Source organism: Hyperolius riggenbachi, chromosome 12 (assembly GCF_040937935.1).
Source record: "Hyperolius riggenbachi isolate aHypRig1 chromosome 12, aHypRig1.pri, whole genome shotgun sequence".
Classification (NCBI taxonomy): Eukaryota; Metazoa; Chordata; class Amphibia; order Anura; family Hyperoliidae; genus Hyperolius; species Hyperolius riggenbachi.
In genome coordinates, this window is record NC_090657.1 from 113,291,072 (window position 1) to 113,305,416 (window position 14,345).

A 14,345-nucleotide genomic window follows, 5' to 3' on the forward strand; every position below is an offset into this window, starting at 1 on the left:
TTTTATTTTACAATAAAGCTAGCTGGTTTTATACTATGTGAGGCGTTTTTATTGAGGTACATGGAGACTTGGAACCCGGCAATCTGAGGAAAAGGCCTAGCCACACACCTAGATCGAGAGGTGATGGACGACCTGGGAATGGTCCCTAGGTGCTGACAGACCTTTTTGAAGGTCTAAAATCTGGTGAGTCACTCACAAAGGGTGAGGTGGAGGCTTATACTATCTCATAGCCATGAAGTTTGAAGTCAACTGACGTTCGATGCATATTGGAATGTGAATGCTCTATTGCAGGACACTGGACTTGCATATATATAGCTTTTGAGCGCTATCCTCTGGGATTCTATATATTAACACCACACAGACCACTAAATCGGGAGGTACATTTTGTAAACTATGTCACAAAATATAACAGATTGTCACAAAATTTTACAGTATACATATTCATGTAGCAGCATACTATACATATGATCATCCGATCTAGAAGATACATCACTGAAAAATGCAATGTTAATATGAAAGTATATACAAAAAAATAATAAAGGCGTAAACAAGGAATGAAAGGAAGGAAGGGAGAAAGGAAAAACTACTACATGCATCATATAAATGGTTTTAGATCTAACTCCCGAATTGAGCCTACACAGCTCCATGGTGTCAACCTTTTTAATTCAGTAGGCTTCCCTGTATAACAGACGCTTTTGCTCATCTCCTCCTCTCCTAGGGGTCCTAACCTCCTCTAAGTTTAGGTTCACACCATACACTTTTCTGTTAGATTTACCTGCCAGTTAGATTTACCTGTGGGGAAAAAAAATCTATCTGGCAGGTAAATCTAACAGAAAATTGTTTGGTTTTTACCTAGCAGCCTTTGATGAATTGATGCCACACCATACATTTTTCTGTTAGATTTATCTGCCATGACACAGATAATCTAATCTGGAATGTCTGTTTTGTGTAAAATGAAATGGGTTGCTTGGTTCACAAGACCTTTACATATTGCATATTCATATAGTCATGGGTATAAAACCCCCTACTACAATAGTCTTACCAGTATGTGGATACCTGATAGTATTGCCCCAATACCAGTCTCACAATGTATGCAGTAAAGGCATGGAAATCTCTCCTGAGAGAACATTCTGGAGTAAAAGTCAATTGGATTAGGCTTTGGGCCTATATGCGATTACCTTTGCAAGACAATAATACATTTGACAGTACTTTCACCTACTTTTTTGAACTTTTTCAATTGGACAGTGCTGAAAAGTTATTTTAAACAGGAGATGAAAAATTATCTCCCAGTGGAAAACTTAAAAGAAAGAGTGAATTGAATAAAGCCCTTTGAATATCTGCAATATCGACCCCCCCCCCCCCCCCCCTCCAGCCTCCCTCTTTTTTTCCCCTCATGGTTTCCTCCTCCCCCCATCCCCCCTTCCCTCTGCCTCCCTTCACGTTTATTTACTTTCAAGCTTGTTTTTGTTTAGTCACGTTAACCATCTTCATACATGGATCATTATATCACGACTGGACCAATCAGAGTATACCAATTGTGCTATTTCGTTGGTCCAATCTGGTTTTGTCCAGTCGTGACCCTAGTCACCCTGTGCCAGGTTTGAGGACCCTACTGTTAACAGTCTGATAATGGCTGCAATTTAAATTTTCCCATTTAAATTGAGTGGTGGAAATTTGATTAGCTGTTAGAGGCTCCATCCTTCACGTTTTCTGAATTTTAACCCCAGTCACCCAGTTACACTTTCCCATTGAAGTAATAACTAAAATCTTTTTTTTTTTTTTAATCCAGAAAATGTGGGAGGGATTGTGACTACAGATAGTCCCCAGGTTACCAACGCCCGACTTACGAATGAACCGCCGATGCGAACGCCCGCCGACCCGCCGCGATGACGTCATGCAGCCTGGGGACTATCTCTTGTGCCCCCTTTCCTAATGCAGAGTATGCGCAGCAGAAGCATTTACAAGTCTCACCTATTCCATGGTGGCTCCGGGCCAATCAGCGGCGTCCTCTCTCCCTTCATTCCTCCTTCCTCCCAGCGGCTTCACTAGTAGCGTAACGTAATGACACAATCAAAAGTAGACCCCGCGGCTCCTGATTGTGTCATTACGCGATGCTACTAGTTAAGCCGCTAGGAGGAATGAAGGGAGAGAGGACGCCGCTGATTGGCCCGGAGCCCCCATTGAATAGGTAAGACTTTTTAATCGCTTCTGCTGCGCATACTCTGCTTTAGGAAAGGGGGCATGGAGGGCAGAGGTGGGACACTGGAAGCACAGGGAGCAGAGAAGGCACAGCGTTCCGACTTAAGGACGGATTCAGGCTAAGAACGAGCCTACAGTCCCTATCTCTTTCGTTAAACTGGGACGACCTGTATATTTATTTATTTTATTATTTGACCCCCTGAAATTACAGGGCAAGGACACTGGAAGTAAATGGCAAACTTTTAAACCGATTCTCTTACGGAAATACAAATTCTAGATCTAAGAAAGAAGGTAGAGAATATAAGACTTTTTTACAAGATCAGGCGGGAAGCTTAATTGTGGAGAACTGAGCTAAAGTGGAAATTTTAAATGCTTGCTTTGCTTTTGTCTTTACCAAGGTGATGCCTTTAGCTCATAATATGGTCCTGGGTTTTTCCCCACTCTACCTCATTCTGCATGAATTGCCTAAGTGGAAAGACCCTTTGCCAGTGCACCAGGCCTTCAGGGCAGATCTTGTCACCATTGTCCTTGCTGTTAACGACACAACCAGCAACACAGGTTGCTGAGTGTCGCTCGCAGCAATAGAACTGGTGGCAAAAGCCTTTCCCAGCACACCAGGCCTGCAAGGAGCTTCTTGGCACCAGTGTCCTTGTTGTTACCAGTACTGTGCCACAGAAGAGCTCACAGTGAAATGCCCACCATCGTACTATGATAAGGAATGCCCCATGTGTATGTATGTAGTATGTAAGTAAAGTATGCAACCAGAATTTTCTGCATTACGTTAGCACAGTACTACTATGCAAACTGGTATTAACAAAAGAAACCCACGCAGACACATGCGACATGCCAAATCCTGATTTTAAGCCCGGGAGCCAATGCTGCATGGAGAGAGTGAAAAGTTGTATGGCACGGTACACACACACCACACACACACCAGTTGCAGTTGGCTGATGGTGTAATGGTTAAGGGCTCTGCCTCTGACACAGGAGACCAGGGTTCGAATCTCGGCTCTGCCTGTTCAGTAAGCCAGCACTAATTCAGTAGGAGACCTTTGGCAAGTCTCCCTTACACTGCTACTGCCAATAGAGCGCGCCCTAGTGGCTGCTGCTCTGCTCTGGCGCTTTGAGTCCGCAAGGAGAAAAGCGCAATATAAATGTTATTTGTCTTGTCTTGTCTTGTCACACCAACCACATCACACACACACACACCACACACACACCACACCACACAACACACACACATCACACAACACCCACACACACACCACCCACACACACACTCTCTCTCTCTCCATGTGCCGCTTTGTATGGCAAAGGGTCAATCCATACTTTTGAAAGCCAAGTTGCAGGCATGTTACTGGCAGAAAAGAAAAGAAAGCTAGGCGAAGTAGTGAAAGAAAACAAATAGACCCACTTTTGACTACACTATGCAGATAACGTTCACAAACATTTTCTCATATATTTCCCAGTTATTATAACCTGCACAAAACTGTAGCTTATCTTGAAGAACTCAGACAACTCTGACACAATAGCTTCACAAGTTTACGGTATTATTCTGCTCAATGACTGTGGTGAAATCAGGTGAAATCGCTGAAGAAAACTTTAAATCAGCATAGGATCGTCCTGTTACTAGAAAGTGTAACGTCATACACAGCCGTTGCTCAGCTGTAATGTCTTCCCTCATCACCATGTCCTGCTTGGTAATCTGGGGATGGAGCTTCTCCAGCAGCTCATCAAAGCTCTCATCCAACATGCGAACATAATTTCGGAAATCAGGATTGTTCTTGCAAAGCTCCCGCAGAAGACCCATGTGACTAAATTTGTTTCTCCTTTGTAGCCAACCCTTGGCCAATGGTCTCTTCGGCTGGCCCGCATATTTCCGGACGGATGTTCGTTCGCTTAGCACCACCCATTCCTTGCCTACACCCGCCCTTTCACAATCGAATGCACAAAAGATCGCAACTTCAAAATCAAATTCGAACACTTTTACAATCAATAGAACCAATTGGAATAGTAAGAAAATACGCATACGTGTGGAGTCATTTAAGTGCTTTGTTCGATCGGATCTCCGATCATACAGTTGAACCCGACTATCGGTCGGAAGTTGGATCGCATGAAAAAAACTCATGGTGTAGATGGAGCTTTACACAGGAAGTTGTGCACGCACAATTAAATAAGATTAAGATAGCCAAGTTACCTGGCCCAGATGGTGTCCACCCCCGGGTATTAAAGGAGTTGAGTTCAGTTATCAATAAGCCACTTTATCTTATTTTTCTGTAATTCTGTTTAAAGTGGGTGAGTTCCTTATGACTGGTGTACAGCTGATGTTTTGCCCTTTAAAGAGAATCTGTACTCTAATATTCTTACACTAAAAAGCATACCATTCTATTCCTTATTTTCTTGTGGGCCCCTCTGTGCTGTTTCTGCCACTCTCTGCTGCAATCCTGGCTTGTAATTAACAGTTTTAGGCAGTGTTTACAAACAAACTAACCAGCTTGTGATAGGCTCACATAAACAGTGTGTGAGTCATACAGAGTGTGCAGGGGGCCTGCAGAGGGTGTGTATCGCTTCTATCCAATCACAAGCAGCCCTGCACATTCCACACATTCAAGCCTTAGCCCGACACACGACAGAGGAAAAGAGATAAGATTTATTACAGAGACAGTGCAATTAGGAAAGGCTGCAGTAAGCCAGAGCACATTAGAACAGGCATAGGAACTTATAGGATATAAGAACTAAGGCTGAAAAATGTGTTAGAGTCTCTTTAAAGAGAACCGGTAACAAAAGAAAAAAAAACCTTATCTTGGGGATACTTACCTTGGGAGGGGGAAGCCTCAGAGTCCTAATGAGGCTTCCCCGACCTCTGAAGCTTGGAGGAATCCAGTGCTAGCTCCACCGACAAGCAGTGATATATTTACCTCTCTGCAATCCTGCACAGGCGCACTAGTGGCTCTTCGTTTGGTATATGCAGAAATAGCCAAGCCCGATCAGATCACCTCTACTGCACAGGCGCAAAGAACTTGCGCCTGCGCAGTATAGTGGATACAATTGAGTTTGGCTATATCCGCCTTACTTGAACGAAGAGCCGCTAGTGCGCCTGTGCTGGATCGCGGTAGGTAAATATTTACTTTGCTGCTTTTTGGGGGGGAGGGGGGGTGGTCCCGGGGAGGTGGTCCCGGCGCTTGAACAGAGGGATGAAGGACGAGGGAAGCCTCGTTAGGATCCAGAGGCTTCCCCTTCCCAATGTAAGTATCCCCAAAGGTTTTGCTTTTTTACATTACAGATTCTTTTTAAAGAAACTCTGTAAAGAAAAAAATACCCTCTGTTTTATACTTACCTCGGGCGCAGTAGCAGCTCTTTGTTCGCGCAAGGCGGAAATAGCCGAGCCCGATCGCATCCGATGTATTGCACATGCGCAAAAGGACTCGCTCCTGCATCTAACTGTAAAGGTGGCCACACACGATACAATAAAATTATCCGATTTTACGGCAATTTGATAAAAACGATCGGTTCTCCCGAAAAAATCTAAAACTTTTTTTTTTTTTCATTCGACTGAAAAAATCAGATCGGATTTCCCTTTTTTCTTTCGATTTTTATCTATCTGGAATGCCAGATATTTTTCTTCAATTTCTCTAAAGATTGTATGGTGTGTGTTTGACAATTTATTAATATACACACCCAAGCAATTTTCTCAGGTTCCAATCATTTTATCATAATTGGGGGAAAAATGTAATATAGATGTGTGGTACATTGGGCATATTTTTGAAATGTTACAATCAAAATTGATTGCAATTCTTAAATTGTACAGATATTTAAAAAAATTGGATGGTGTGTGGCCACCTTTAGCTTAACATCAGTTGAATGCTATACAAAATGATGTAGCACAGAATAATCTTATTTCAGTTCGACAGCATGGTTTTACTTAAGACAGGTCCTGTCTCACCAACATGCTCTGCTTTTATGAAGTGGTGAATGCGAATGTAGATCTTGGGAAAGCTATAGATGTAGTGTACTTGGACTTCGCATTGGCTTTTGACAGTATTTTCTGGTTGAATTTGATGGGACAATGTCTTTTATCTAGTAAAATATAGTGCATTAACATATATTTTACACTTGTTGGTTTCTTTTTTTTTTTTTTAGGTTGTCATTGCAACAAATATTGCAGAGACATCGCTAACCATTGATGGAATCTACTATGTGGTGGACCCTGGCTTCGTAAAGCAGAAAGTTTACAATTCCAAAACTGGCATTGATCAACTGGTAGTAACACCGATTTCACAGGTAACAGGCGAGAGCTTGACTTTTGAATTACCGTATATGAAATTGTTGCTTCCGAAATACAGCAAAAGCTTGCCTTTTTGGGTACAAGAGGTCTGTTAGCAGTGTATAATTGTTAAGGCTCTCTTAATTCATGTAATGATTAAATTAATGTATAGATTTGTACATTTTTGAAACAGCACAATTTAGCTAAAGAGGCGTCCCAGTGTGAATAAAATTGGATTAAAAACAAGATAGAATGGAAAAAAATGATGTGGCTTACCTCAATGATGAGATCTTTGTATAGACCAAGAGATATATATTTAGCCCAGGCAACACGTTTCACAGATCTAAGATCGCTTCCTCAGGCCTATAACAGTGCCAATTGCATATAGCCAATCAGCAAAGGGAGCGTCTGAAGTTTTTTTTAAACGGGTTGGTCAAAAGGTTAGTTTCACATCCAGAATACAAATTAGCCAAAAGACCGTTATATCAGCTATCATTATTTAATTTACCCTAGTATCATTTAATACCATATAATAGGCATCCAGGGCGCCCTTTTACTGAATTTGATATAATTTAAGAATCCCCTGTGTTTTGAAAGATAAAAATTTTATAATTGTTAAAATTTTAAATACGTGTTTCTATACATATGCTATGTGCATTAGTTAATTGGTCTAATTATTATTGATTTATAAAGCTCACGTGCACTTTAAATTACTTTTTTCCTATATCGCTGTCAGTCACAGTAGGTAGCCAGCACCTATTCAGTAGGAGACCTTAGGCAAGACTCCCTAACACTGCTACTGTCTATAGAGCGCATCCTAGTTGCTGCAGCTTGAGTCCGCCAGGAGAAAAGTGCAATATAAATGTTATTTGTCTTGTCTAGTGAAAATCTGACAGGTTTTTGGACTAGCCCATCTCCCAATGAGGGATTCTTAGTTTTCTTTTTTTTTTTTTAAATCGTTTGCTGAATGGCAGTTGCTCGGACCAACTGCTTGCATGCTTTAGCGGAAGGCAGGACTTTTGTGAACATCCCATTTGCACTAAAAAACTGGGAGTCTCCCTCCCAGTTTTAGTGCAAATGGGATGTTTACAAAAGGCATTCCAAAAATAAGTGATAGTGATTCAAGCTGTGCTGCAGCCTGCCCAAAGGCTTACCAGTAGTACAACTTTCCCTCCTTCCCAGAATGTGTTTCTTTTGCTTTGCAGGGCTCCTCCTGGCCGCTTAGTGCTCCCTGCTGCTTCCAGCTCTCCTGCTGCAATTTCTGCCTGCATGTCCTGTCAGTCACTAGGACCATTAGCCATCTTACATGCTAACCCAGTGCCAGTACTGATCTCGTATTGTGAATCTGTCTTCTCTGCGCCAGGAGTAGTGGATTCGCTCGCTGTACAGCGGCAGACGTTCTTCTGTACTATAGCTTTAAAGTACCCCGCTTGACCCCATCAAGCGAGGACCCTTAAAGAACAGAAGAACGCCTGCCAGTGTACAGCGTGCAGATCTGCCTCTCACGCGACTGAGAAGAAGTTACACTGATGCTTGGGAGAAGACTGCACCATGTGGAGGCTTCTTGTCAGATTCAATAGCTACTGAGTGAGATATTCATAATACATAAATAACCTCTTAGGATAGCTTAGGGAAAAATTATAACTTCTTGGAAGATGTCTCTGAGGGCCCTGATACACCGTAGTGTTCTGCTGGTTATTTTTGTTTTTTTTTTAAATGCTTCCATTGACTTACATTAGAATCCTGGCAAAATGGCAGCATTCACGATTTTTTTGGCGCGTTTTTCTTTTTCTACTCTTCTTCTTCTCCCCCCCCCCCCCCCCCTTTTCACTGCCTTTCCTGGTGAGTTTGTCTGTAGTTCTCCACATATTCACCTTTTCTTTGCTTACTTAGTATGATGCATTAAAATGTTTGGGACAATGTTGCAAACATTTGCCCCAGAAACACAGGAGCATGGCTGTGAAGTCAATTATTTTGAGTCCAGAGTAAGATAATGCTGATGTCTTAAAAAAGAAAAAAAAAAGTTTGAAGGGAAAAACGTGCTTCATTTTTTTTGCAGGTTTAGTTTTTCTATGAGCTGGGAATGTGTATAGAAGTCTCATGATGAAATTTGTGGATTTATTTTGTTCACAGGCACAAGCCAAACAGCGGGCGGGAAGGGCAGGAAGGACAGGCCCAGGTAAATGTTACCGTCTTTACACTGAACGTGCCTATCGAGATGAGATGCTGACTACGAATGTGCCTGAGATCCAAAGAACAAACTTGGCTAGCACTGTATTGTCACTTAAGGTATTTCTTTGTAATTTGTATACACTATTCTATTGGAGGAAAATGATTAAATTGTGCATAGAAGGAAATGTTTTGCTTGCAAATAGTTTGTAACCATTCATTTTCACAGATATTAAGTTACTTGCATAGCAGTGTGCAGATTTTGTATTTTACTTAGAGAATCTGTTTTGTTAAAATTGCACAAAAGTAAACATACTAGTGCGTTAGGGGACATCTCCTATTACCCTCTGTCACAATTTCGCCGCTCCCCGCCGCATTAAAAGTGGTTAAAAACAGTTTTAAAAAGTTTGTTTATAAACAAAATGGCCACCAAAACAGGAAGTAGGTTGATGTACAGTATGTCCACACATAGAAAATACATCCATACACAAGCAGGCTGTATACAGCCTTCCTTTTGAATCTCAAGAGATCATTTGTGTGTTTCTTTCCCCCTGCATCTCTCATGCACTGAAGTTTCGGGCTGCTCTTTTCTTCCTGCAAACAGCTTTGCCCTCGTCTGTAATTCCTCACTATGTGAAAGCCCAGCCAGCTCAGAGGACGATTTATCCAGCTTGTAAAAGAGAAGAGAGAAGAGAGAAGCTGCTCTAATCTAAATAACACACAGGCAGTGTGCATAGAGGGGCCTGGAAGGGGGAGTTCATAGCAGAACCACAACACTGAAGAACTTGGCAGCCTTCCAGACACAGGCTGACAAGTCTGACAGGGGAAAGATACATTGATTTATTACAGAGACTGTGATAGCAGAAAGTGCTGCAGTAAGCCAGAACACATTAGAATAGCTTTTGGAGCTTGTAGGATGATAAAAAATAGGATGCAATTTTTGTTATGGAGTCTCTTTAAATGTAATTGAATTAGTGTTCTTTAAAGGGGAACTGAAGAGAGAGGTATATGGAGGCTGTCCTGTTTATTTCCTTTTAGACAATACCAGTTGCCTGGCAGCCCTGCTGATCCTCTGCCTCTAATACTATTAGCCATAGCCCCTGAACAAGCATGCAGCAGATCAGGTGTTTCAGTGGTTCAGACTTATAAGTCTGATCTGACAAGACTAGCTGCATGCTTGTTTCTGGTTTTAACCACTTGAAGACTGCAGTGCTAAACCCCCCTAAAGACCAGGCCATTTTTTACAATTCAGACCATTGCAGTTATAACTGTTTATTGCTCGGTTATACAACTTACCACCCAAACAAATTTTACCTCCTTTTCTTGTCACTAATACAGCTTTCTTTTGGTGCTATTTGATTGCTGCTGCGATTTGTACTTTTTATTATATTCATCAAAAAAGACATGAATTTTGTCCAAAAAAATGATTTTTTTAACTTTCTGTGCTGACATTTTTCAAATAAAGTAAAATTTCTGTATACATGCAGCAAGAAAAATGTGGACAAACATGTTTTTGATTAAAAAAAAACCCATTCAGTGTATATTTATTGGTTTGGGTAAAAGTTATAGCGTTTACAAACTATGGTGCAAAAAGTTAATTTTCCCATTTTCCAGCATCTCTGATTTTTCTGACCCCCTGTCATGTTTCATGAGGGGCTAGAATTCCAGGATAGTATAAATACCCCCCAAATGACCCCATTTTGGAAAGAAGACATCCCAAAGTATTCACTAAGAGGCATGGTGAGTTCATAGAAGATTTCATTTTTTGTCACAAGTTAGCGGAAAATGACACTTTGTGACAAAAAAAATTAATAATAAAAAGTTTCCATTTCTGCTAACTTGTGACAAAAAAAAATGAAATCTGCCACAGACTCACCATGCCCCTCTCTGAACACTTTGGGATGTCTACTTTCCAAAATGGGTTCATTTGTGGGGTGTGTTTACTGTCCTGGCATTTTGGGGGTGCTAAATTGTAAGCACCCCTGTAAAGCCTAAAGGTGCTCATAGGACTTTGGGCCCCTTAGCGCACCTAGGCTGCAAAAAAGTGTCACACGTGGTATCGCCGTACTCAGGAGAAATAGTATTATGTGTTTTGGGGTGTATTTTTACACATACCCATGCTGGGTGGGAGAAATATCTCTGTAAATAAGATTTTTTAGATTTTTTTTTATACACAACTGTCCATTTACAAAGATATTTCTCCCACCCAGCATAGGTATGTGTAAAAATACACCCCAAAACACATTATACTACTTCTTCCGAGTACAGCGATACCACATGTGTGGCACTTTTTTGCACCCTAACTGCGCTAAGGGGCCCAAAGTCCAATGAGTACCTTTAGGATTTCACAGGTCATTTTGAGACATTTGGTTTCAAAACCTCACGGTTTAGGACCCCTAAAATGCCAGGGCAGTATAGGAACACCACAAATGACCCCATTATAGAAAGAAGACACCCCAAGGTATTCCGTTAGGAGTATGGTGAGTTCATAGAAGAATTTACTTTTTGTCACAAGTTAGAGGAAAATGACACTTTGTGAAAAAAAAAACAATAAAAATCAATTTCCGCTAACTTGTGACAAAAAAATAAAAGCTTCTATGAACTCACCATACTCCTAACGGAATACCTTGGGGTGTCTTCTTTCTACAATGGGGTCATTTGTGGTGTTCCTATACTGCCCTGGCATTTTAGGCGCCCTAAACCGTGATGAGTAGTCTTTAAACCTAATTTCTCAAAATGACCTGTGAAATCCTAAAGGTACTCATTGGAATTTGGGCCCCTTAGCGCAGTTAGGGTGCAAAAATGTGCCACACATGTGGTATCGCTGTACTCGGGAGAAGTAGTATAATGTGTTTTGGGGTGTATTTTTACATATACCCATGCTGGGTGGGAGAAATATCTCTGTAAATGACAATATTTAGATTTTTTTACACACAATTGTCCATTTACAGAGATATTTCTCCCACCCAGCATGGGTATATGTAAAAATACACCGCAAAACACATTATACTACTTCTCCTGAGTATGGCGATACCACATGTGTGGCACTTTTTTGCACCCTAACTGCGCTAAGGGGCCCAAAGTCCAATGAGTACCTTTATGATTTCACAGGTCATTTTGAGAAATTTCGTTTCATGACTACTCACGGTTTAGGGCCCCTAAAATGCCAGGACAGTATAGGAACCCCACAAATGACCACATTTTAGAAAGAAGACACCCCAAGGTATTCAGTTAGGAGTATGGTGAGTTCATAGATTTTATTTTTTGTCACTAGTTAGAGGAAAATGACACTTTGTGAAAAAAACAATAAAAATCAATTTCCGCTAACTTGTGACAAAAAAATAAAATCTTCTATGAACTCACCATACTCCTAACTGAATACCTTGGGGTGTCTTCTGCCTAAAATGGGGTAATTTGTGGGGTTCCTATACTGTCCTGGCATTTTAGGGGCCCTAAACCGTGAGGAGTAGTCTTGAAACCAAATTTCTCAAAATGACCTGTGAAATCCTAAAGGTACTCATTGGACTTTGGGCCCCTTAGCGCAGTTAGGGTGCAAAAAAGTGCCACACATGTGGTATCCCCATACTCAGGAGAAGTAGTATAATGTGTTTTGCGGTGTATTTTTACACATACCCATGCTGGGTGGGAGAAATATCTCTGTAAATGGACAATTGTGTGTAAAAAAAAAAATGGAAAAAGTTGTCATTTACAGAGATATTTCTCCCACCCAGCATGGGTATGTGTGAAAAGACACCCCCAAAACACATTATACTACTTCTCCTGAGTACGGGGATACCACATGTGTGACACGTTCTTGCAGCCTAGCTGTGCAAAGGGGCCCACAGTCTAATGAGTACCTTTAGGATTTCACAGGTCAATTTTACTCATTTGTTTTCCAGACTACACCTCACGGTTTTGGGCCCCTAAAATGCCAGGGAAGTATAGGAACCCCACAAGTGATCCCATTTTGGAAAGAAGACACCCCAAGGTATTCCATGAGGGGTATGATGAGTTCATAGAATATTTTATTTTTTGACACAAGTTTGTGAGAAAAAAACCTAAAAAATCCATTTCCACTAAGTGTCATTTTCCACTAACTTGTGACAAAAAATAAAATCTTCTATGAACTCACCATACCCCTCATGGAATACCTTGGGGTGTCTTCTTTCCAAAATGGGGTCACTTGTGGGGTTCCTATACTGCCTTGGCATTTTAGGGGCCCTAAACTGTGAGGAGTAGTCTGGAAACCAAGTAATTAAAATTGACCTGTGAAATTCTAAAGGTACTCATTGGACTTTGGGCCCCTTTGCACAGCTAGGCTGCAAAAAAGTGTCACACGTGTGGTATCGCTGTACTCAGGAATAGTAGTATAATGTGTTTTGGGGTGTATTTCACACATAACCAATCCTGTGTGTGAGAAATATCTCTGTAAATGACAATTTTTTTTACACTAAATTGTCATTTACAGAGATATTTCTCCCACCCAGCATGGGTATGTGTGGAAAGACACCCCAAAACACATTATACTACTACTCATGAGAATGGCAATACCACGTGTGACACTTTTTTGCAGGCTAGCTGCGCAAACTTGCCCAAAGTCCAATGAGCACCTTTAGGCTTTACAAGAGTGCTCACAATTTAGGCCCCCACCAAACAATTGCAGGACAGTAAAACACCCCAGAAATGACCCCATTTTGGAAAGAAGAGACCCCAAGGTATTCCACGAGGGGCATACTGAGTTCATATAAAATTTTATTTTTTGTCATAAGTTAGCGGAAAATGACACTTTGTGGGAAAAAAAATAAAAAAATCCATTTCTGCTAACTTATGACAAAAAATAAAATCTTCTATGAACTCACCATTCCCCTCAGCGAATACCTTGGGGTGTCTTCTTTCTAAAATGGGGTCACTTGTGGGGGTCTGTCCTGGCATTTTAGCGTCTCCACAATCATTACATGTATGGCCAGTATTAGGAGTTTCTGCTATACTCCTTATATTGGGCATACGGGTGATGCACTTTTTTCTCCATAAAAGGAAAAATGAACGACAAAGATTCTCACATTCGCATTGATCAATGTGGATGAAAAAATATCTGCCGAAATATGTGAAAAAAGAGGGGGGCATGGCGTTTGCCAGGACATAGGAGCACCGTCCACAAAATTTTCCAAACCCACTTTGCTCCTATGCCCTGGCAAACCAGATTAATTCATTCACATCGATCGATGTGGATGAAAAAAACCTTTGCCAGTTTTGATACAAAGTGCTTGCCAAAGCATAGGAGCTCCAACACCACCCCTCAGCTCATGTGCCTTGACAAACGTATCTTACTGCGGAGGAGAAATCTCGTCCTGCAGCGCTGCATGCACCGACTTGTGTGTAATCTGACAGACGCGCAATGCTTCTGTCAGGATGCACCATCAGAGCTGCAGCTGGTTGGTCGATCAGTCGTATGCTCGGTCCACCTGGAAGGGTAAAGGATGGAAAAAGAGAGAGAAAAAAACATACAAAAAAAAAAACAAGCAAGCAGCAATGCAAGAAATTCATGAACATCAACTTTCGTAAACTTTATTAAACCTTTTTAACCAAACAATAACATTTGGAACTTTTGCTTACCTGTTTTTTTTTTTGTTTGTTTTTAACTTACCTTCCGAGGACAAACTTCTCCTTCCCCATGGGACAGTGTGCAAAGCGCACATCGCACAGAGATGTAGCAA

At 41.3% G+C, this 14,345-nt stretch overlaps 1 protein-coding gene across 1 annotated transcript in view; it reads left to right on the forward strand.

Annotated features, from left to right (window-relative positions):
• DHX8 (DEAH-box helicase 8) overlaps positions 1 to 14,345 on the forward strand; it is a 140,876-nt gene that overhangs the window by 93,676 nt on the left and 32,855 nt on the right. Inside the window, exons 18-19 of the mRNA XM_068263424.1 lie at positions 6,339 to 6,479; positions 8,596 to 8,751. Coding sequence (XP_068119525.1) covers positions 6,339 to 6,479; positions 8,596 to 8,751 — 297 coding nt within the window. The remainder of the gene's footprint in view (positions 1 to 6,338; positions 6,480 to 8,595; positions 8,752 to 14,345) is intronic.